General features: G+C 43.1%; 1 protein-coding gene across 1 annotated transcript; it reads right to left on the reverse strand.

The window, feature by feature from the left end:
* Window positions 1-1,046: 1,046 nt before the first annotated feature.
* Crym (crystallin mu) lies at window positions 1,047-25,099 on the reverse strand. The gene is made up of 8 exons (XM_090357697.1): window positions 24,870-25,099; window positions 24,142-24,295; window positions 21,001-21,063; window positions 11,945-12,046; window positions 10,143-10,326; window positions 4,922-5,043; window positions 3,940-4,024; window positions 1,047-1,367 (listed from the first exon to the last, which is right to left on the reverse strand). The coding sequence occupies exons 1-8, from the start codon at window positions 25,037-25,039 to the stop codon at window positions 1,303-1,305; spliced, it is 945 nt and encodes a 314-aa protein (XP_090213823.1). The 5' UTR covers window positions 25,040-25,099; the 3' UTR covers window positions 1,047-1,302.
* Between the last annotated feature and the right edge of the window lie 240 nt (window positions 25,100-25,339).

Here is a 25,339-nt window from a genome sequence, read left to right on the forward strand (position 1 = left end):
TGCTAGGCAAGCACTCTACCACTAGGCCAAACTCCCAGCCCCCTTAAAGATATTTTTTAATTAAAATTTAAAAAGGAAGATTGAGTTCTCAGAAATACTCCAGTCATTGGAGATGTGCAGAATCAGCACATATGGTTTTCAAGCACCAAGACCACCCTTCCAGACAGCCTCATAAATGGGATAAACTTTTGGAGCGTGAAATTGCCTAGCAGGAGGAGTACGGGCAGAAAATGAAGTAATATACTTTGCTTTGCTGCTGGCTTATGTGGTATGCTGCCAGCTATGGGCTGGCAGGTAGAAACTAGTTTAGACCAGGTTTTCCAGAACCAGTTCAACACAGCTCATTTCCCCCATTTATGTGTTAACATTGGGTCAGGTAATTCCTAATTGCCCTTCTAACTTTGCTGTTTAGTTAATATATATTGTTATTATATATTATTTGCCAGTCCTAGGGCTTGAACTCAGGGCATGGGCACTGTCCTTGAGGTTTGTCAAGGCTAGCTCTCTACCACTTGAGCCATAGCACCACTTCCAGCTTTTTCTGTGTAAGTGGTACTGAAGAATTGAACCCAGGGCTTTGTGCATGCACTCTACTACTAGGAAACTAGTAACATGTTTTGATTTAGAATGTTTAGTAACATGTTTTGAATTGCCAGCCCTCTCTTTTTTACGGCCAGGCTCTGTGTGTGCGTGCATGCGTGCGTGCATGTGTATCGAGTCTTGAACTCAGGACTTCATGGGGTTTTTTTGCTTGGCTTCTTCCATCAAGGCTGACGAGCCATACCTGAGCTCACAACCACATGAACCATGCTACCACTTCTAGCTTTCTGCTGGTTAACTGGAGATAAGAGTCTCACAGACTTTAGTGCCTGGGCTGGTTTTGAACTGTGATCCTCAGATCTCAACCTACTGAATAGCTAGGATTACTTGTGTGAGCCACAAAGCACCTAGCAAATGTCTAATTCTTCTCGGATAAGTCCACAGAAGCATCTGATCTCCTTCAGTTCTTTGACACAAGGAATAGAAGTTACAAAAAGTAAACACCGTTGAATTGACAAATGCTTTATTCCCAGGAAATACCAAGTTAGTGGAGTAAAGGTGAAAGAAATAGTTACCTAGGTTTGCTTTCCAACTACAAACATGAATAGGAAGCACAGTATTTTATAGTGAGACATGCTAAGCATAAAACTCTAGTTCCTTGAGAACCAGGTTCCCTCATTTAGTCTAGAAATTAGAAGACAGCCAGTGACAGCATCCCCGGGCAGTGGCAGCATCCATCTACACACACAAAATTCCTTTGTCTCACTTGCAAGACGACCAAGAATCATACACAAGTTTGGCTGCGACCAGGTCTTCCACTGCTATTCCTGGAAGAGACACAAAATCAATTCAATCTTTGAGCAGCACAAATTTTCTAGAAAAATCTTTGGCCACAGGAATAGAGGTTTTGTGGGGCCGGGAGTTTGGCCTAGTGGTAGAGTGCTTGCCTAGCATGCACAAAGACCCTGGTTTGATTCCTCAGTACCACATACAGAGAACAAGCCAGAAGTGATGCTGTGGCTCAAGTGGTAGAACGCTTTTTGTGTGTGTGTATGCCAGTCCTGGGGCTGGAACTCAGGGCCTGGGTATTATCCCTGAGCTTTTTTGTTTAAGGCTAACACTACCACTTGAGCCACATCACATCTCTACTTCCAATTTTTTGTTTGTTTTAGTGGTTAATTGGAGATAAGAGTCAGACTTTCCATATCCAGGCTGGCTTCAAACTGCAACCTTCAGATCTCAGCCTCCTGAGTAGTTAAGATTACAGACAGGAGCCACCAGTGCCCTGCTCAATTTTTTTTTTTTTTTTGCCAATCCTGGACTTGATTGAGTTCAGGGTCTGAGCCCTGTCCTTAGACTTTCTCAAGGCTAAAGCTCTACCACTTGAGCCTCAGCACCATTTCCAGCTTTTTTTCCTATGTATGTGGTACCGAGGAATCAAACCCGGGCCTTCGTGCATGCTAGGAAAGCATTCTACCACTAGGCCAAACTCCTGGCCCTCAATTTTGATTTTAATTAACTAATTAATCTCATTTATGGACATTAAAGGTGGAATTTCATATCATTTGCATGTGTCATCAAAGATTATTCTTTTAACTTCTCCTCCCAAAATCATTTGAAAAATGTAAAACCCATTGTTACCTAATGGCTCAAACTAAACCAAATAAGCTGAGTTTGGCTTATAGATTGTAGTTTTTCTGACGCTGATCTGCTTCTAATCCTGAAATTGTTTTTCGTATTTCTCCTTTGTCTTATATAGATTGAGCATCCCTAATCCAAAACTCTGAAACATAAAGTATAAAAAAAAAAAATCTCAATTTGGGGGCTGGGGGGCGGGAAAGGGAGAGATTGTTAGGGCCTTTAAAGTTTTCTATTTTGGATCATTTCAGATTTTAAATTTTCATATTAAATATACTAACAGTCCAAAACACAAAACAAGCCCCCAAACATTTTGGGTTCTAAATGTTTCAGACAGACAAAGGATGTGTACCTTGTAATCTTAATACTTTAATCTTTGCACTCTGCTAGATGTAGATATTTAGTATGCATCCACCAGACAAATGACATGCCAATAAACCAAACCAAAATTAAGAAAAACAAAATTGTTCAGAAGAGAATAATTCAGTAGCTATGTTTTTCCTTCTTAGAGAGGTTAGGTAACCTCTGAAACTTCCAGACACAAATGGATCATTGGAATGACACTGAACCAGGCTCTAGATAAAGTTTACCCTTCCTTTGCCTGCATTCTGGTGCAGGAGAGATTTTAAAAAGTATCAGCCAGGCACAGTGGTTCACGCCTGTAATTCTAACTACTCAGGAGGCTGAGATCTGAGGATTGCAGTTCAACGCCAGACAGGACACTAAAGTCCATGATATGCTTATCTCCAATTAACCACCAGAAAACTGGAAGTAACACTGTGGCTCAAGGGGTAAGGTGGTAGCCTTGAGCTGAAGAGCTCAGGGACGATTGCCCAAGCGCAGAGTTCAATTCCCATGACCAACAACAACAACAAAAAAAATTAACATCTAGCAAGGCATGGATCCTAACTGAAGTCATGGTTATTGGTTAGCCAGAGCACCACAAAGTTTTGCAAAGGACAAAAATTTCTGCTGCTTAATCAGAAAGTCTAGCAGATCTTGAGCCAGACATTCTCCAGAGGGTACGGGGAACAAGTATTTAACCAGCCATTTGGAAAACAGTTCTATTTCAAAGCATTATTAGCTGAATATCAGCTCTGTTCCCATGTACTTCTGTTTCCTCAAATCTGGTAAACCTGAGGGAGAGATGACTGAGCCAAGGGAGTCCCTTGTTTGATGGCTTCTACCCACACGTATCCAGGGGGGTTGGGGTCTCTCCATGAAGGCTCTCCTTCAAGCAGCAAGTGAGATGGCCGGAAGTGGAGGAGGGGCAGGAATGAAAAGGTCTCTGGATCCACTTCCTGTCTGAATCTCAAGTAATATCTGTCATTTCCTTTATGCTCTTGGTCTTTTAATACCTTTATCCCCTCCCCCTGCCCCAGAAAAATAGTTCCTGAATGCATTTAGATAGAAGTCTAAGTGATTTACTGCTGATATTTTGGTGAGTTTTTGTGGGTTTTTTTCCCATGTGCATCCCACTTTAACTCTCCCAACTCAAGGTAATAGGTAGGTGGTAAAGAAACTTTGGCTCAGAGAGGTCTGGTCACTTGTTCTGGCAGGGGCCCCAATCCAGGACTGTCCAGTTCCACACTGCTATCCTAAACCACATAAATAATTGACCTGGAAAACAGATGGACTTCAGAATGATTTCACAATGATTCAGTTACGGAGCCTGGTGAGTCATTCATTCTTCTTTCTACCAATGACTACACCAGTCTTGGTTCTGTTTGGATTTGTTCTTAGGGAGCAACTGGGTCTTACCCAAGGACTTGAACACCGTGGTCTTCTCACAGTAGGCTGGCTTCACTCCCTTTACCACTTCTCCCAGCTCAGCGAAGATCTCAGCCTACAAAACAAACACACATTGGGCCAAGGTAAAGCTAAAGCCTAATTATGGTTGCCTTGTAAAACCAGCATAATGTAATCCTATATTGGATAAGGGACAGCTTATTTTTTTTTTTGAGACCTCAACTTGAACCCAATACTGAAATGAAAGCTTTTGCTCATTGGCTGGCACTCTACCACCTGAGCCACACCTCCACCCCCAAAAGACAACCTTGATTTTAAAAAAATTAAAAAGACCATTTATAAAACGGGCTATCAGGGAAAATGCTAATATTGACCATTGAAATTCCTTTTTTTGCCAGTTCTGGGCTTGCGCTCAGGGCCTGAGCATTGTCCTTGTACTTTCTCAAGGCTAAAACTCTACCACTTGTGCCTCAGCACCACTTCCGGATTTTTTCTATGTATGTGGTACCGAGGAATCAAACCGGATCTTCATGCATTCTAGGTAAGCCCTCTACTACTAGGCCACACTCCCAGCCCCTCTGCTGAAATTCTTTTGGGTAACATCTACCTTTGGTAGATGACATGGATTTGTGTCTAAGGATCTTGCCTGCAAGGTTCCTGTGTCAGTAAAGAATCATGCTAGTGTCTGATTATATAAACTTCAGTAGCTCCATTCTTCCACCCTTGCCCTGATGACAATAAATAAGGCTAGCCAGAGTAAGCATACTCCTGCCACATTAATCAGACCAGGAGGGTTTCCAGACTACAACAGCCTCTATCTCCGAATCTCATTGCCTTATAATACAGCCCCAGGGGGTCTGATCTGGACCCTAGGTTTTCATTAACTTCCCCTGTCATTTGGTTTCCCAAAGGTCTTGGTCATCTCACCCTCCTGAAGGGTAAGAACCTCCTAAACATTTCACAGAAGCTGCGGTGAGGGACGACAGAGACTCACCCCAGACAATAGGACATCTCCTGATTCCTTCAGAGCCGCCTCCCTGGAATCCACGTACAGCACTGATTGCTTCATCAACTCATCATCCAGTTCTCTCCAGTCAGGTCTGCTGGCTCCAATGGCTGCAAAAAAGCAAATTAAAGTTCTCAAATCCAGAGAAGTCCCCAGGATTCTAGAAGACAGAAGAGAGGTGAACAGAACCCACGGGAATACTTAGCTTGAGTACCACCTCATTCTTCCAGCCAGTAAGACTGAATAGTTATTTTAAAAAAATACTTACAGGAAGTGCCACTGTGGCTCAAATGATAGAGCATAAGCCTTGTGCTGAAGAGCTCAGGGACAGTGCACAGGCCCAAGTTCAATCCCCATGACTGACAAATAATATTACTTACAATCTTGGCATAGGTGGCTCAAGCCTATAATTCTAGTTGCTTTGGAGGCCAAAGCCTGAAGACTGATTTGAAGCCAACCCAGGAAGGAAAATCCATGATACTATTTTTTTTGCCAGTCCTGGGACTTGAAATCAGGGCATGAGCACTGTCCTTGGGCTTTTTCAAGGCTAGATAGAGCTCTATCACTTGAGCCACAGCATCATTTCCAGCTTTTTCTGTGTATGTGGTACTGAGGAATTGAACCTGGATCTTCGTGCATGCTAGGCAAGCACTCTACCACTAGGCCAAACTCCCGGCTTGAGACTTTTTATTTTTGTCAGTTGTGAGGCTTGAACTTTGGGCCTAGGCACTGTCCCTGAGCTCTTCAGCTCAAGACAGCACTCTACCATTTGAGTCACAGCGCCACTTCTGGCTTTCTGTTGGTTAACTAGAGATAAGAGTCTCATGGACTTTCATGCCCAGGCTGGATTTGAACTGTGATCCTCAGATCTCAGACTCCTGAGTAGCCAGGATTACAGGCATGAGCCACCAGTTCCCTGAGACTTTTATATCCAATTAACCACCCAAATGCCAACAATGGAGCTGTGGTTCCTCAAATAGTAGAGTGCTAGCCTTGAGGGGAAAAAAAAAGTTAAGGGACCTAGGTCTTGAGTTCAAGTCCCAGTATCCCCCCTCAAATACACAAAATAATAATACATATCATTCTTTCCCTTCTTTTGCATATTCTACCTATTCCCTAAAAAATTTTAAGGTCATTTAATATTCATTTACTGGGTTCCTACTGTGCATACTATTTCAGGTCTTTACAAGAATACTTCTATGTCTAATTCTCACTGAACTGATGCTCAAATTGAGACTAAGGAGTGAAGGTCATGTGAAGGTTTATGTATCCATCAGCTGATCTGGGTCTGGGAAAGCACCATTAGCTTTGGTTTTAATGACTCTTCTGTTTGTTATAAGTGATGTCTTTACAAAAGTTAAACCAGGGGCATCACTTGGCATTTACTCCCCTGTGCTTCTTACTTTCTGTCTTTTTGTTTTCTATTCTTTCCTATGGAATTACCCCCCAAGCGCTTTTTATTTTGTATAAAAATAAAAAGGCTTGAACTCAAGGCCTGAGTGCTATCCCTGAGCTTCTGTGCTCAAGACTAGTGCTCTACCCCTAGAGTGGTGATACTCATTTCTGATTTTTTTTTTTGAGAGAAGGGTCTCATAGACTTTCCTATCCAGGCTGACTTCAAACCATGATCCTCAGATCTCAGCCTCTTGAGTAGCTAGGATTACAGGTATATGCCACTGGTGCTCCACTTTTCCTACCTTAAAGAGAAGGGGAACAGGGGGCCGGGAATTTGGCCTAGTGGTAGAGTGCTTGCCTAGCATGCACAAAGACCCGGGTTCAATTCCTGGAACCCTGGAAGTGGTGCTGAGGCTCAAGTGGTAGAGTTCTAGCCTTGAGAAAGTTCAAGGACAGTGCTCAGGCCCTGAGCTCAAGCCCAGAAGCCCAGGACTGGCAAAGAGAGAGAGAGAGAGAGAGAGGAGGGAGGGGAGAGGGAGGAGAGAGGGGGGAGGGAGGAGAAGGGGGGGAACAGGAAATTCAATTACATGGGATACTTCTTGATTTATCTATGTTCCAAACAAAAACTATCTACTGCCTGGATCCAGACTAGAGCGGCTAGTCTTTGAAAATGCTATCCAGATATAATGCAAGCACTTATGTCTTCTTGCACTGTAATCCAGTCTTTTTTTTCAATATGTTCTCCTACCCAATGTTTTCCCACACTCAAATTTCCAAAACGCATTGCGTCAAAATTGCCCATCATGAAGTTTGTGTGAGTGAGGAATTTGCTAGAACAAAAGCACTAACTAATGAAGCTTGTAAATAAATCATAAGGCAGTGGGGATTTGCTTTAAAAATATAAAATGCTCCAACTTCTCCAGTCACCCCTCCTCACTGCACAGTACTCTGTAGACAGCCTATGAGAAGGCTGAGTCCTCAAAGGGTTACACAAGGCCAGTCAGCTAGATGGAGATGAGCCAGGAAACAAAGGAGAGGCCTGACTAGATGGATCTGGCTTTGCTTCAGTGGGATTAGAAAATGTGAGAGTCAGGGGACTGGCGGATGGGATGGGTGACAGGAGGAAGGGTGGGAGGGGGAGATTGGAATTGGGCCTGCATCTCAGCTCCTCAGTAAACAAAGTAAAATCTGTTCGTGTTTCCCTGTTGTGTGTACTTGTAACAAGCTTTTTTTTAAAGTGTATTTCATGCCTTTGTAAACACAAAAAGCAGTTTCAGCCCTAAGCCAGAGAAATAAAAGATAGTTTGACTTAAAATTAAAGATGCAATTACACCCTAAATAACATTGATTTAATCCTGTGAGGCTGAGAAAACAATTGAGATATCCCTCACCAAGACTCCCACGCCACAGAAACTATGAGAGAACAATGAGTGTGTGTGTGTGTGTGTGTGTGTGTGTGTGTGTGTGTGTGTCCCCAGGTTTTGAACTCAGGGACTAGGCACTGGCTATGAGCATTTTTTACTCAGGGCTAGCATTCTACCGCTTGAGCCACACCTACACTTCAGGGTTTTCTGGTGGTTAATTGGAGATAAAGGAGTCTCATGGACTTTTCTACCTAGGCTGGCTTTGAACCATGATTCTCAGATCTCAATGTGCTGAGTAGCTAGGATTATAGGTATGAGCTACTGGTACCTGGGTACAATATGTTGTTTTTAAGTTGAAAAAGTAATCAAGTCTCAGCTCTGTCCCTGGGAACTTCAAAGAACTGGTTCCTTTAGATTTCTTTTTCTTTTCTTTTCCCCTGCCAGTCGGGCTTGAATTCAGGGCCTGGGCAGTGTCCTTGGACACTTTTTGCACAAGGCTAAAGCTCTGCCACTTGAGCCACAGCTCCACTTCCAGCTTTTCAGTGTATGTAGTACCCAAGGAATCGAACCCAGGGCTTCATGCACACTAGGCAAACATTCTACCACTAGGCTACACTCATGGCCTTTCCTTTGGATTTCTCAAGCCATTTCAGATATGCTTTTATTGTCAAAAAAAAAAAAAAGCACTTCCTGCTTCCTCTAGCAAGTTCTATCACACAGCCTCTTGTTTCTTCCCCAGGCTCATCTTTAGCAGACACATTTGTTTGCCTGTTTGTCTATCTGATCTCGGGATCAGAAAAGCAGGAAACCTGCATTATCTTTTATTTATTATTTATTTAGTTATTCATTTCTTTATTTAGTGGCATTCCTACTTGCTAGAACAATACGCAGCCCATGCCAGAGGTTCAAAAATCAATTATGAATGAATGCCTAACCACTTGACTTGGCTCCTTCCTACTCATCCATGCAGACATATATGTAGAACTCTCAGCTCCTGAGTCCACACCATGTGCTGGTCATGAAAACATGGGTCACCAAGGCTACCTTGAACTTGAACTTCTCTGCTCCTTGCCTGTGCTACTAACCAGAGCCAATCTTCTTATTGGAAAAGAATACCAAGAACTTGGACTCCTAGTCATTGAAGATTTGTCTGCCCATTCCTGTAATCCTAGCTACTCAGGAAGCAGAGATCTGAGGATCACAGTTCAAAGCCAGCCCGGGCACGAAAGTCCATAAAACCCTTATCTCCAATGAGCCACGAGAAAACCAAAAGTGTTACTGTGGTTCAAAGTAGTACAGTGCTAGCCTTTGAGTTGAAGAGCTCAGAGACAGTGCCTAGACCCAGAGTTCAAGTCCCACGACTGACCAAAAAAAAAAAAAAAATGACAAGCCGGCCCTTGGTGGCTCATGCCTGCAATCCCAGCTACTTAGGGGCCTGAGTTCTGAGGATCTCAGTTCAAAGACAGCCCAGGCAAAAAGTCCTGGAGACTCTTATCTCCAAATTAACCACCAGAAAACTGGAAATGGCACTGTGGCTCAAGTGGTAGAGCAATATCCTTGAGCTGATGAGCTCAGGGACAACGCCTAGGCCCAGAGTTCAAGCCCCATGACCGACCAAAAAAATAAAACAGATTTATCTGTTACTTAATGTCTCCATGCCTTAGTTTACCCACTTAGAAAGTGAGGGTAATAATTATGGTTCCTACTTCACACAATCATTGTAACATATAGAAAGAATTCAGAACAGCACTTCAGTAGTATTTGATGCTAAAACTTCAAGGGTCATTTGAAGACCTTCATAGCCCCAGGTGTTCTTATATTTAAGACACCTCCTTTATCTATCTCCTCCTTTATCCTCTCCTTAGCCTATCACATATACTAAAAATGTCACAATAAATGTGTTTTGTATGTGATTTTAGAAAAAAATAGTTTTACATTTCTAAATGTTAAAAACACTTTACTTGAACTTTGAAAGTTAAATTTCATTACATTCAAGATGGAAATTGTGAAGCTGGGTACTGGTGGCTCATATCTATAATCCTAGCTATTCAGGAAAATGAGAGCCAAGGATCGAGGTTCAAAGCCAGCACAGGCAGATAAGCTTGTAAGACTCTTAGGGCTAATTAACCAGCAGAAAAGCCAGAAATGGAGATGCGTCTTAAGTTCTAGAATTCCAGCCTTGGGAGAAAAAGCTAAGTGAGAGCACAAGGCTGAATTCAAGTCCAGTACAGACACCAAAAGAAAAATGCATGATTATTGGTTCTAACATTATATGCTAATAAATAAATGGCCTACTTGTCAGTTTCAGGTTTGAAATTTGTCTTGTTTTGGGAGAACGCTTGAGTAGTCTCCATGAGAAAAACAGCTCTCTAAATGAATTATGCATTTCCCAGGTACAGTCTCGGGAGCAACCACCACCTAACCACAGCTCACAGAGCCTCTCCCCTTACCGTTGACGTGTGCCCCTGGCTTCACCCATTCACCAAACAAAATAGGTTCTGTTGCCATGGTGACTGTGATGATCACATCAGCACCTGCCACAGCCTCCTGCACCGAGGAACAGACGCGCACTTCTCCTGGAACAGTGTTTGCAAACTTCTCTGCATTTTCTTTGGTGCGGTTCCATATCCTCACCTTCATGGGAGGGTGGCAAAAGAGGAAGAGGGACAGAGTGCCATTTTCTTACTTCCGTTATACCAAGCCCAGGGGAGGGGACAAAGGAAGGGTGATTCACTGTGGGTTAAGGACTTCAGTTGCCTAAATCATTCCCTTTGGAGAAAGGACATTTGATCAAGGTCATAGTATTAATCTAATGGTCAAGCCATTAATCTAATGCATGTGTTTATTTCTTAATCAATTAACTAGCCTAATGATCAAGCCCTTAACAATTAGTTTACCCTACAGATTTTCCCTAAAAGAACAGTGGAGTGAGGGCTGGGAGTTTGGCCTAGTGGTAGAGTGCTTGCCTAGCATGCACAAAGACTCCAGTTTGATTCCTTGGTTACCGCATACATAGAAAAAGCCAGAAGTGGTGCTGTGGCTCAAGTGGTAGAGCTCTAGCCTTGAGAAAGCCCAGGCCCTGAATTTAAGCCAAGCCCCAGGATTGGCCAAAAAAAAAGAAAGAAAGAAAAGAAACAGTGGTGTGCTAGGAATGTGGCTTAGTGGTTGAGTGCTTGCTTAGCATGCATGAGCCCCTGGGTTCAATTCGTCAGAACCACATACACAGAAAAAGCCAGAAGTGGTACTGTAGCTCAACTGATAGAGCATTAGCCTTGAGGAAACTCAAGGACAGTGCCCAGGCCATGAGTTCAAACTTCAGGACTAGAAAATAAAAAATGCAAATTTTATATAGAATTGAATAATTTGGAAAGAGATCATAGAACATTCAATGAAATTACAAGAGCCAAGTGCTGGTGGCTAATGCCTGTATTCCTAGATTCTCAGAGGCTGTTATCTGAGCATCATTTGAAGCCTTGCTGGGCAGAAAAGTCTTTGAGACTCTTATCTCCAAATAACCAGCAAAAAAACAGAAGTAGAAATGTAGCTCAAGTGGCAGAGGGCTAGCCTTGAGCAAAAGAAGCTCAGGGACTGTGCCTAGGGCCAGAGTTCAAGCCCCACAACTGGCAAAAAAAAAAAAAGAATTCCATGCCCCTACTATACACACAGTTATAAAATTGAGAGGAAAATTAAGATATTACATGCTTGTCTTTTTAAAAACAGATTTTTTTTGTTTTCTTCTCCATAGTCTGTTTCCAAAATCATAAGCCTCAAATTTTAAATCTATTCCATTTCTTTCATATGCATACACAAAACAGAATAAAAATAGCACCAAACACTCTCTGTAGGAGGCAAGAGCCATAGCAGGAAAAAGGTGGGCTAAGACATAAGACTGCGAGAGGGAGCTGCTTTGCTGTGCTACATGCTAATTTCTGGACCCATAGCTCTGAATACTTAACAACTCTCAGATTCTCCCACAAGAAGAACAAAAAACTCATATACAATAGGCGAAACTGAATCTTTAAAGTGCATCATGAGAGGTTCACAGACATATGTTCTGTGAATGGAGTAACTGAGAGACGTTCACTTCCATTAGGAATTCTGAGGAAGGTACTAAGGTAAAAAGATCAATTCAGATTAGACTCTCAACAATTTCAGAAAAAATCATTTTGCAGGGAAAAAGTGTAGATAGAGGACATTGGCTGCTTCCTTCCCTCTTTCCCCTCTTCCTAAGCCCCACTCCCCTGCCACTTACCTCCTTAAAGGAGAACTGCTCTGTGAAGATCTCAAAATGGCTGTAGGCCTGGACCCCAGCTCCAAGGATGCATAACACTTCACTGCTGGGGGGCTTCAAAAACTATGGGAGGGAAATAGAATAAGCAAAGTCAATGGAAACCATGGCAGTCAGATAAAAGCAAATATAATCTGAGCATCAGTTAACATCTGCTCCATCTTCAGGTTCCTCTTGAGTTTGGAAGGCAATCAAGTAAATGTCATTTGGAGTTTGAGATTCCAGTCCCGTCTGTAGAGTGGAGAGGGTCAGAGTGAGAGTGCTTCATTAAACCAATGCTTTCCTCATGATCTCATTTAGCTTAGATAAGGACTCTATTAACTACAGGCTCCTGTCATTATTCATGAGTTTGTTTTATTGTTCTTTTTGTTTTTATTGTTGTGGGGGTTTTTTCTGTTGTTTTATTTTTGCCAGTCCCGGGGCTTGAAATCAGGGCTCTGTGCTGTTCCTGAGTTTCTTTTGACTCAGGGCTCGCACTCCATTGCTTGAGCCACAGCTCTACTTCTGGCTTTTTTGCTGGTTAATTGGAGAAAAAGAGTCGTGAGACTCTTTCCTACCCAGATTGGCTTCGAATGACAATCCTCAGATCGCAGCCTCTTAAAAAACTAGGATTCCAGTCATGAGCCACCAATGCCTAATGTCAGTGGTTCTTTGAATGAATGAACCAACGAATCTTTATGATTCAAACTAGGGAGGTTGTTTTTAAGTTATGTTAAAGAGAATTGGGTCTTGACCTCAGGACCTCATGTTCTCTCTCAGCTTTTTTTTTTTTTTACTCAAGGCTGGTGGTCTACCACTTGAACCATGCTTCTAGTTCAAGCTTTTTGCTGGTTAATTGTACGATTACAGACAGGTGCCTCTAGCACCCCAGCTCATTGGTCATGCATGTTTTACAGAGGAAGAACTGGAGAGATCCAGAGTGAATAGTTAACATCCTTAGGGGCTTCCCATTAGTAAATGGCCCCATAGAGCCCCAAAGCCACATGTACACTCTGCAGCCATGTTCTGCAAGATACTATCTCAAGTACGTGGCTGAATGACCCTACTTCCCAGAGCTCTGAGCTATTTCTCAGAGCTCCCTGGATCCTTGAGTCATTGCCTCCTAGAATTCTCAGCTGTTTGCTAAACCCATTTTGTTGACACTTCCTCAGCTGCTGTCTCCTTTGTAAAAACAAATATAGAGCTAGCATTTTTGACACCTTCTGGGACTCTGGGTATGAGAACAAGAATCATTTTTCCAATAGAGTCTCCCTAATCTCCATGATAAAAATCCCCCACTTCACAGCACTTACTTGCTTATAATTTTCTTACTTTCTTTTCTTTTCTTTCTTCTTTTTTTGTCAGTGGTGGGGCTTGAACTCAGAGCCTGCATGCTGTCCCTAAGCCCTTCAGCTCAAGGCTAGCACTCTACCACTTTGAACCACAGCACCACTTCTGGTTTTCTGGTGGTTAACTGGAAATGAGAGACTCGGTCTTTTCCTGCCTGCGCTGGCTTTTTCAATCCTCAGATCTCAGCCTCCTGAGTAGTTAGGATTACAGGCATGAGCCACTGGCACCCTGCTAGCTTGCTTGCTTGCTTGTTTTCTTTCTTAGACTTTTTTCTTAGCATGCACTAGTTATACAACAGGGGGAGATTTCATTGTGATTATTTCTGCACATGCATACAAGGTACCCCCAATCAAACCTACCCTTTCTATCATTCTCCCTGTCCCTGCTCCTTTCTTTTTATTTGTGCCAGTCCTCGGGCTTGAACTTAAGGTTTGACACTGTCCCTGAGCTTTTTTTAGTTCATGGATAGCGCTCTACCATTTGAGCCATAGCTTCACTTCCAGCTATTTGGTGGTTAATCAGTGATAAGCATCTCATAGACTTTTCTGCCCAGGCTAGCTTCGAACTATGATCCACAGATCTCAGCCTCCTGAGTAGCTAAGATTTTAGGCATGAACCATCAGCACCCAACTGCATCCTCCTTCTTAAAACAATTTCAACAGACTCCATTGTTCTATTTTTATATACGCATATAAAGTACTGTGACCATTCAACCTCATTTACTCTCTCTAGTCACCCTCTTGCTGAGACCTAACTCCAACAGAGGCTATTAGATTTTCTTTCTTCTTTCTGGTTTTTTAAGCCCTGTCAGGACTTATTTGCATAGAAACTCCACAGCCTACAGGAAGTAAAAGAGAATTTCTCTCCCTTGGCTACTGAATATTGGGTTGGGTCACTGTTGAGTATATAAGATGCTAAGAAGAATCCCTGGCTTCTATACATTAGATACTAGTGCACCTCCCAGCTCTCCTTTCACTGATTGTGACTACCAAAATAATCTTCAAACAAGGCTCCACGTTTGAGGGGAAGGTGGCAAAATCATCTTTGGTTGCAAATTACAGATAGAGAAAATACATTGCTTGTTTTTCGGGGCATATGGGTTTTTAAAAGACCCTCTTCTAAGTTTTCTCTACTTCATTTAGTAAAATTTGATCTCCTCGAGCCTACACTTTCGTACCATGCTATTGACTGAAATTCTGAAGGGTAATCTTAAAATTGGAATTCTTAATATTTTTGCTGGCAAAATTATCACAGACTATTAGAGGATATTTATCTCTCTGATAACTGAAGGAGAGATACAATTCTGTTCTGTGAAACAGAGTTCAGAAAATCTTCTAGAAAGCTATTGAAAGGATAGCATCTTAAACATCTGATCAAACATCTGATCCCTAACCGTTAGCTTTCTTTTTTTCTTATTCGGGAAATATGGATCTATTTCTTGAATGTGTACTTGAGCTGTAGAAATTGTTAGTGTTTGTGAAAGAACCTTGAACTTCTGGAGCTAGATCTGTCAATTCTGAGTGGCTGTCATATCTAATCGTTTGTTTCCCTGGTAAATGTTGACTAATGTTTTTTTAAGGATGGGGGTAATTGAGAGTATAAACAGGAATCTGTGAGATTTCTCATTTAAATGAACAGCTTGAAAGTCTATATTTCAAGGCCAGAAGTGTGGCCTAGTGGCAGAGTGCTTGCCTAGCATGCATGAAACCTTGGGTTTGATTTCTTGGTACCATATACACAGAAAAAAACCAGAAATGGTGCTCTGGCTCAAGTGGTAGAGTGCTAGCTTTGAGAAAGCTCAAGAAAAGTGCCCAGGCCTTGAGTTAAAGCTAAGAAAGAAAGAAAGAGAAAAGAAAGAGGGCCAGGAGTGTGGCCTAGTGGTAGAATGTTTCCCTAGCATGCACAAAGCCCTGGGTTTGCTTCCTCAGGACCACGTACACAGAAAATGCCATAAGTGGTGTTGTGGCTCAAGTGGCAGAGCACTAGCCTTGGGAAAGCTCGAGGACAGTGCCCAGGCCCTGAGTTCAAGCCCCAGGACTGGCAGGAAGGAAGAAAGGAAGGAAGGAGAGAAGGAGGGAGGAAGGGAAGGATGGAGGGAGGAAAGGAAGAAGGGAGGAAGGCAGACAGGCAGGCAATGTTTCATTTGAATTCACCAAGGCCTTGATAAGGTCTGGATCTCCCATCTTCCACACGCCTCTCAAGTCAGACTTCCCTCACTCCCAGTCTTTCAGTTCCAGGCCTACTTGCTTCCTTTAGCCTCAGGCTCTACAAATTCCCTCTGCCTGCAGTGTTGCCCTTCTACCTCTCAAGAGGCATCTCAAATATTCATTACTGAGCTGTTGTTTCACACTTGCGAGACTGTAAGAGGGAAGATAGCTATTTGAGGTTCACCGGGGCAAGAAAAAAATTTTCAGGACACCTTTTCAGTCAATAGCTGGATGTGGCGGTATGCACCTGTTAGCCTAGCTTTGTTTCCCAATTTTAATCCAGGAATGTGCCTAGGAAAGAAAACAAATTTTATCTTAAAAATAACCAGGATGAAAAAAGGGCTAATGGCACAGCGCAGCATTAAAGCATCCACCTAGGAAGCATAAAGCTCTGAGTTTAAACTCCAGTACAGATATATATAGAGAGAGATATATATATACACCATATTATATATAAGTGGCTGTGGCTCAACGTAGTAGAGCACTAGCCTTGAGCTGAAAAGCTTAAGCCCCATGACTGACTAAAAAAAATATAACATATATGTAAACACATATATAATACATATGTGTATATTATATAATACATATATGGGTAGTATATATTATACTACCATGCATATATATGTATGCTATGTGTAGATAGATAATTACATATGTGTATATGTATATGGATAATTATACATGTATGTTATGTGTGGTGTATGTATGTTTTGTGTGTGTATGCATGTTGTAACATGTTTATTATAAACACAAACATATATAACATAGGAAAAGGCTTCCTCCATTCCACACTCCGAAAGCCTTTGTCAGGGCTGTAAATTTCAAATTACTGGCATGATCTTGAGATTCATATTATTCCTCTCCCATTGAGCCCTGTGCTCCACAATGACAGGTATCATATCTGTTGTTGCAGTCACCATTCTTTCCCTCATGCTGATCACAGAGCCTGGAACTTGGTAGAAATACACATTGTCATGCCGAGGGAAAACCCAGCCCTACATCGTCACCTTAGAAAAGCATATCAGAGCTCACCTCAGTCTATGAAAACTAAATGCAAAGCAGTTATTGTATTCGTTAGACTCCATAGCTACCTAAACTTCTCATCTTCTTTCTCAAAGCCTGAAATGAGGAGAAAGCAGTAGATCTGAAAACATCTAGGCCCACCAAGGCAGAAAATAAAATAGACCTTTGTTCCTTATCAAAATAGTTTATCGGAACTCTTGGGAACAAGCTATGAGTTCCAGTGTAAACCAGGATGTAGCCATCAAAATTTTCTCTACTCTCTTCAAGGTGCAGATTTTGTTACTATAACCAAAAACAGTGCTACTGAAGGCTGAGTCTACATGGAATGGTTCCCAATCCTGGCTGATCATCAGAAGCAACCATGTGTGAGCCAAGTGTGGTGGCTCAAGCCTATAATCCTAAATTGCACTGGAGGTAGAAATAGGGGAATCATTGTTCAAAGCCAATCCCTGCAAAAAGAAGTTTGCGAAGTTCCATCTCAATCAATGACTGGATGCAATGGCTCCCATCTCTTTTTCTAGCTACAGAGGTAACACTAGGGAAGCATAAATAGGAGGACTTTAGTCCAGGTAGGTCCAGGCCTACAGAACAAGACCTATCTGAGTGTTGGTGACTCACACCTGTAATTCTAGCTACTCAGAAGGCTGAGATCTGAGGATCAAGGTTCAGAGCCAATCCAGGCAGGCAGAAAAGGCCCCAAGACTCTAATCTCCAAAAAAAAAGCTCGTGGGAATGCGGCCCAAGTAGCACTCCAGCCTTGAGTGAAAAGCCAAGCAAGAGCACAAGGCCCTGCGTTCAAGTTCCAGTACACACACACACACACACACACACACACACACACACACACACACACGAGATGTTACCTCCAAAATAACCAATGCAAAAAAGGACTGAAGGTGTGGCTCAAGTGGTAAAGCAAGCATGACCCTGAATTTGCCCCACATTTTGTGATTTCAGTTCAGTGACTTGAAATATATGAATTGTAAGAAACATCTCTCCTATGCTGCTACTGCACAGTTTGAGTTGAACATAACTGACCAGGGACAGGACTGTCACACAGTTCAGTGTCACCTAATCACCCGGCAATATCCTTCAAAATACCCAAGTCTCTGCTTTGTTCTATATAAAATGAAGCCAATAATCTGTATCCTGCCTCCCTCTCAGAAACCCAAAGTCCAGACAATGAGTTGAACATTATTCTGCTTGAGACTAAAGTCCTTTATAATTATAAGGCAGTTTTATAGACTCATTCTCTTCCAAAATCACAAAACAAATAATCAAGACATCTCTTGATTATTTCTACCTGAGTTGGCTCTGGATATAATTTAAAAACCAGTTCATCAATAGTCTAAGCCTTTCCCATACAATTTTCACAATCATTCTTGGGGAATGAAGATAACCTTATCTTTTTCACAATATGGGAAGACTGAGGATTAAGTACGTGAGGTAGCTGAAATGGGGTCATGCACATTATATGGTAACTAATAATCTTCTGAATCATGGTTATCACCTATACAATCTGAACACCTAGTTCTGGCTGCTCCAACACTCCCCAAGTCATTGTATATTATTTAATGCTCAGAAAAAAACCCTGTGCAAGATCTTGTCCTTTCTTATGAACCACAAAGGATTTCACACTCCAACTGTTCCCATAGGTGTCTCATTTTCTGAAGCCTCCTTTTTTAAATTATGCCTCTAAGAACCCTATTTTCCTTGTGAGATGCAAAGATATCACCATGTCTTGCCACCTGCTGCTCTGTCTGCGGAGAACTCCACAGCTATACACAATGCAGTCACTCCTTGCTGTCAGTCACTATTCAAATGTCACCTTACCAGGATGATCCCCCCTGGGTTGTTTACAATGGCATGGCATGCTAGGTGTCAGTGGCTCCCACCTGTAATCCTAGCTATTCAGGAGACTGAGGATTGAGATTTGAAGCCAAGGCCAGAAAGGAGAGTCTGTGAGACTCTTTTCTCCAATAAACTACCAAAAAGCCAGAAGTGGAGCTGTGGCTCAAATGGTAGAGTGTCTGCCTTGAATGACAAAACCAAGGGACAGTGCCCAGACCCTGAGTTCAAGCCCCCAGTACTAACCACATAAATTAAATAATTAAATGAAATAAAATATTATATCCATAGCTGAGCACATGTGTGTAACTGCAGCTACTTGGGATGCTGAAGCAGGAAGATCACTTTAATCCAGGAGTTTGAGACTTAACTGGGGAACACAGGGAGACCCTGTCTCAAAAATTTTAAGAGGGCTGGAGTTTGGCCTAGTGGTAGAATGCTTGCCTAGCACACACAAAGACCCAGGTTCGATTCCTCAGTACCTCATACACAGAAAAGGCCAGAAGTGGACCTGTGGGACAAGAGATAGAACATTAGCCTTGAGAAAGCCCAAGGATAGTGCTCAGGCCCTGAGTTCAAGCCTCAAGACTGGCAAAAAAAATAAATAAATAAATAAGAAAAAAATGTCACTGGCATCCTGATATTCTTTTTTTTTTTTTTTTTTTTTTTTTTGCCAGTCCTGGGCTTGAGCTCAGGGCCTGAGCACTGTCCTTGGACTTTCTCAAGGCTAGAGCTCTACCACTTGAGCCTCAGCACCACTTCCGGCTTTTCTCTATGTATGTGGTACCGAGGAATAGAACCTAGGTCTTCATGCATGCTAGGCAAGCACTCAACCACTAGGCCAAACTCCCGGCCCAACCTGATATTCTTGATCCTGCTTTATTTTCATCCTTCTAACATTGTCTGTGAGTTTGAGGAATAGTGCGTATTAATAGCTTATTTATATATGAAATACTCATAAAATGCACATATTTATAGATTATTTATATAAAACAGTTATCAATGGTCTATTAATTAATATTAACTATGCACCAACTAACTAATGCTTATTAACATCTGTTAACTAATAATTATTATGTGATATATTATTAACTAATAAGGTGGTTTCTGTGTGTGTCAACACTGAGGCTTGAAACTCAGGGCCTGGGTGCTCTCCCTGAGCTCCTTTGCTCAAATCTGGGGTTCTACCTCTTGAGCCACAGCTCGTACGACTTTTTGGTAAGAACCTGAAGAGAAGAGCCACAAGGACTTTTCTGCCTAGGCTGACTTTGAACTGTGATTCTCAGATCTTATGGGACCTCCTGAGTACCTAGATTATAAGCATGAGTACCAGCACTTGACCAAAAGGGGGAAAGGGGCATTTTTCATTATCTAGTTTTTTTTCTTCCTTCCTTCCTTCTTTCCTTCCTTCCTTCCTTCCTTTCTTTCTCTTTCTTTCTTTTTTGGCAGCCCATTGTAGGGCTTGAACTCAGAGCCTGGTTACAGTCCTTGAGCTTTTATGCTTAAGGCTAGTACTCTATCACTTTGAGCCACAGCATCACTTCTAGTTTTCTGGTGGCTATCTGCAGATGAGTCTCACAGACTCTCATACCTGGGCTGGGTTTGAACTGCAATCTTCAGTAGCTATGATTACCCAGTGCTGTTCTCTGGTTTTTAACAATGTGGACTGCCTTTTTGTCAGCTGCTGGACCCCTAGCACTTAGTTATAGGGCAAGAACTCAGCCAATACTGATTGAATGAATATACCAGTGTGACTTTGTCTCTTGGGTAGTACTAGCTCTGGCCTATGGGACAACTTAAATTATTTTACTAAAAATGATACAGAGGCAAGAATGCAATCCTGGATGTAGCTGAGGTCAAGTGGTTTTTAATTTTGTTTGCTTTTTTTACATTTGTGTTTGTTTGTTTGTGTTAGTCCGGGGGCTTAAACGGAGGAAATGGGCTCTGTCCCTGTGCATTTCTGCTCAATGTTAGCCTCTACCACTTGAGGTTTTTGGGCTTTGAGGTTGTAGGGCTTTTTTTTCTTTTGATACTTAATTGAAGATAAGAATCTTACAGGCTTTCCTGCCCTGGCTGGCTTCAAACGACAATCCTCAGAAGTAGTTAGGATTACAGACATGAGGTATGGGCCCCCAGCTGAGGTCAAGTTTTAAATCCTCACTCCATCATGTCTTAGTCACGTGGTCCTGGCTAACTCATATCACTTCTCCAAATTCAATTTCCTCTTCCTGGCGAATGGAGATTATATTGTCTTTGCAAGGTCGATAACTAATCATTTTGTGAATCACTGTGTTCACTTGATGTGGTGGCTCACACCTGAAATCCCAGGTACTCAGAAGGCCAAGGTCTGAGGACCACGGTTCAAAGCCAGCCTCTGAAGGAAAGTCTTACCTCCAATTAAGAAAAGAAAAAGAAAGCTAGAAGAAGTAGAACTGTGGCAGAGTGCTAAGCCTTGAGCAGAAAAGCTCAGGGACAGTGTCTAGGCCTTGAGTTCAAGCCCCAGAACCAACAATAACAAGTTCTAACTACGCCTGAAAGGAAGACTAAAATATGGAAACACATTCTTCGAGATTGGAACACACATTCCCGCCATCAGCTTGCTCCTAACCTTACCTTAGTGGCAATGGCAGATACTGCGGCCGTTCTCTTAGCAGTAATGACATTCCCATCCATGACCTTAGAAAAAAGAGAGACCATGAGAAAGAACCTTCCACTTACAGAGTAACTCTAACAGAGCATACAGAACTATATACGTATTATATTACACAGGAAGCTTAGAATATCCCACAGACAGTGAGGAGGAGGGGGGTCAAACTCCACTTGCATATTTAATATTGGAATGTCTAAGCCCTGCTTTTCTCACCTGTATAAACAAAGGTAGTGCCAAAATAGTGCTCAGAGAGTTACTGGAGGGATTAAACACAAGGGCATAGAGGAAAACATCTGGCCCACAGGAAACTCACAAGAACTATTTATTCATTCACATTGACAGTTTAAAAGGGAAAATTGTCTATAGGGAGTCATGGGGAGACATGATTAGTGAATGAGAGAGTACTGGGGAGTGAAGAAGACAAATGTTATATACATATGTGTGCACATATATACATATATATGTGTACAGAGAGAGAAAAAGAGATAATATAATAAACACCCTCAAAATGGTTTTAAAAAGAGGGGTAGGGCACTATATCTATAAACCTAGCTGCTCAGGAGATTAAGATCTGAGGGTCACAGTGCCACCAGTGCACGGCTTCTGTGAGACTCTTCTCTCCAATTAACCACCAAAAAGCTGGAGCTGGAGCTGTGACTCAAGTGGTAGAAGTGCTAGCCTTGAGTGAAAAAGTAAAGGAACAACATGCCAGCCCTGAGTTCAAGTCCCTATAGACACACATAGTGGGGGAGGAAGGAGATGGGGCTATGAGAATATAACAGAGAGGTGAACTTGTTCAGAGTACATTATATCCATCTATAAAAGTTTTCACGGCGAAATTCTCATGCTATTTATTAGTACATTTTTGTTTTCTAAAAAAAAAAGAATTACCTATTTTGTTCTCATATGCTGATTCTCAAAATACCATACTCAGGAGTAACTTAAAGGATAGGACTATTATTTCATATTTGAGCAGGGGCTATGCAACTTTACCTCAGTGGTTCTCATCACTGAACAGACACTATAAGTCCCATCTTCAGATGAACTGCATCTGAGCTTTGTCCTGAGGTGCAGCTCAGTGCTAGGGAGCAAGTCTGGCATGTACAAGGCCTTGGGGCACCCTTTTCAGTGACCTCCTTTCTCTTTAACTGACCCTCAAAGGCTAGGCATCATTAATCTCATTTTTTTCAGATGAGAAACTGAATCACATAGGTACTGAGCAGATTCACCAAAGTCTCTAAAAGCCCCAGCATCTAGTTTTAAAGGCCCAGGTGCTACTTTCCTGGGAAACCACTGTTGTCAGTGAATGTCATTGCCACTGGGTAAGTACAGATTGGGAAGAGGAGTGAAAAAACGGCCCAGGACTTGAGGAACCAAGTCCTTGAGGAACCTTATTCACTTCAGTGAATAAGGAAGAAGGGTTGGAAAGACAGCTTGAGGATGCCAACAGCTGAGAGAATCAGAGACACACAGTCAATCAGACAATGGTAGGTATGATTCTTGGTCTCTCACTAGCTGACTATTACTCCAGCAAAGTGGCTCTACTAACCTGATCCCCGGGGGCACTGCAAGAGAAATTGGGGGGGGCAGGTGGAGGTAACAAAACCCCTCATGGCAGAACTGAATATATCTCTTGCCTGGCAGATGATAAGCATTTAAGAAATGGCAGCTTGAAAAGTCAGTAGAGCCTGTATCGTGTCGTAGCTCGTACTGGTAATCCAAGCTCCTGGAAAGATGGTTAGAAGGATGGAGGTTTAAGGCCAGCTAGAGCAAAGATGTTAATGAGAACTCCATCTCAAGCAATAGGTTGAATGTAACTTTTCTCAATATACAGAAGGAATCTTGATCTAAGGTCCACCCTAGGCAAATATTAGAGTCCCTATCTGAAAAAAAAATAATTAAAGCAACTAGGGACTTGGGGTATGGCTCCAGTGGTAAACATCTGTAGGTGTGAGGTCGTGTGTTCAAACCTCAGTATTACATACCCCTCCCCACACACAAAGAAAAAGGTAATAGGGCAGGACAAAATTGTGTTAACAGACCAGGTCACAGACAGAGATCTGAAGTTCAGCCACATTGCGTATTAGCTGCATAGACTTGGGTACATTGGTCACAGTGACTGTAGACTCATTTTCCTCATCTGTGAAGTATGGATAATATTACCCACCTTACAAGTGGGTAGCCTCAAGGGTTAAAACACTCGCCTTGAGGTGAAGAATCTCAGGGACAGCATTCAGAACCTGAGTTCAAGCCCCAGGACCGGCACACACACACACACACACACACACACACAGTATTAAGGGGGTTAATATATGTAAAATGTTTAGTATAGTGCTGGACACCTAAAAAGAGCTCTGTAAATGAGGGCTACCACTTGCTGTTTTGATACTCCGATTGGATGTGAGAACAGGCCACTGTGTACCTACAAGGAAAACTCCTAGATTCTACTCGGTGTGGCCAGGATTCAGCCAATGTTTCCTCAGCTGTTGGGTTAATTCACCCTGTGTGATTACACACTGTGTGTGTAATGAGAATGGATAGACCAAGTTCCTGCCCAGTTTTAAGGTAGACAGCCATGGGTATCTGGTACCCAAGCTTATGAAGTATTTTCTCTTAATCTTTCATCGTGTATTACTGTTGGTAATGTTGATGTAAGTGGCTCCATTTGCTAACTGACAATATCCCCTCTTGTCTGAGCAATTAAAAGGCAACAACAACAACAAAATGGATAGGTTGGGTAGGGGTGTGAAAGGTGGAAGAGAAGGGGTGACATGATCAAGGCATTACTGTATTTATAAGCTGATTTGTTGAAGCCACTTTTTACAATGATTTAAAGATAAAAATAAAAAAAATTAAAATTAAAAAAGAGTGAAGACCAGGTTATTATTTCCACACCTGAAATCCAAGTGAATGTTTGGCACTGAGATCCGCACCTTTAGGTGAGGTCCTTGTCACTAGATATTCCTAGAGAACCATCTGTGATCACAATACAGCTCTCCAAGGACTGACTTCTGAGCCTGCCTCTACGCCCAAAGATTCCCTCTCCGTCCACCCCATCCCAGCCCGTCGTCCCACCCCACGGTGGGGAATGGGGAACGTCTCACCGCCAGCAGGGAGCCATTACTGGGCTCAAATAGAAGCACCGTAGCCTGGTGGGAGGAGACCGTGGAGGAGCTGCTGTGGCCCTCATAGAAGGTGACCAATTTGGTGGTCAGGGCGTCTTCGGCGGCGCTGTAGGCTGGCATCACCCCCAGGAAGCTACAAAGAGAAGGGGGAGCAGCTTCAACCCCTTCCTATGGAACTTCCATTACAATGCATTCCTGTTGCTTTTCTGGTTAACTGGAGATGGGGGTCTCACAGCCTTTCCCTCCCCGGCTGCCTGCAAACCTTTAAGCCTTCAGATCTCAGCCTCCAGGGTCGTTTGGATTACATTCCTTCCTGATTTTTTTCCATTTACCTTCACCCCTAGCCCTCATCTTCTGCTCCTCCATTCCTCTGCCTCCCTTATGGAAGATGTACACTAATTTTTTTTTTTTTAAGAGTTTGGCTCAGGACTAGGAAACACCATAGCGTCTCTACCACTGAGCTGTGCACGCTCGGGAAAATCACTTCACCCGTCTGGATCTCCGTTTTTCCCACCAGGGAAACGCTGCCATCAATACCTACCCTGCCAAGGAGAGTGGGTCGAATTAAACCAGGTGGCACGACAAGTGCCGCTGTGCTTCGCTTTCTTCCACCTCTTCCAGGGCATCCCCCTTCTCCCCGGATCCGGGCCGCACCCCCCCCCCCCCGGTCCTGCCCCGGACGTCCGTCCCGGGCCTTCCCCACTCACCCTCTGTGCTTGGCCACCGGCACCACAGTGCGTACCGGCTGCACCACCCCTCCATCGGGGCCGCTGGAAAAGTTAGCCAGAGCCGCCTCCAGGGGCGGGATGAGAAGGCTGGAGCTGCGGAGGTGGTCCTGCACCTCCGCCGCGCTCAGGAACGCGGGTGCCCGGCTCATCCTGCCACCGGCCTCCTCACCTCAGCCACCGCAGGAAAGCGCACCCTCCTCCGTGCAGCAGCGTGGAGTCTTATAGGCGCTGCCCCGCTGCCCCGAGTCCCCGCCCCCGGGGGCGGAGTCACGGTGCCACGCCCATGCATGGGCGGCGCCTTGGAGCCACGCCCCGGAGTGGGCGGGGCCACGCTGTCCCGCCCAGTTCTTTGGGTGTGTTCTTGGGTAAGATACTCCCATTTTAGTCACAGATTATCCTCCAACGTAGGCCCCCCAGGCCGGTAGTTAGAATCCTTGGGTTCGGTTCTG

The sequence above is a fragment of the Megascapheus bottae genome, chromosome 25 (genome assembly GCF_031878675.1).
Source record: "Megascapheus bottae isolate mThoBot1 chromosome 25, mThoBot2.hap1, whole genome shotgun sequence".
Lineage (NCBI taxonomy): Eukaryota > Metazoa > Chordata > Mammalia > Rodentia > Geomyidae > Megascapheus > Megascapheus bottae.

Excerpts from the sequence above, each read along its gene's own strand:
- Crym (XM_090357697.1), bottom strand. The coding sequence starts at position 25,039 with ATGAGCCGGGCACCCGCGTTCCTGAGCGCGGCGGAGGTGCAGGACCAC. Across the intron at positions 24,296-24,869 it reads CCGGTGGCCAAGCACAGAGG|CTTCCTGGGGGTGATGCCAG; the intron begins GTGAGTGGGGAA and ends TTCTCTTTGTAG. Across the intron at positions 21,064-24,141 it reads GTAATGGCTCCCTGCTGGCG|GTCATGGATGGGAATGTCAT; the intron begins GTGAGACGTTCC and ends CTTTTTTCTAAG.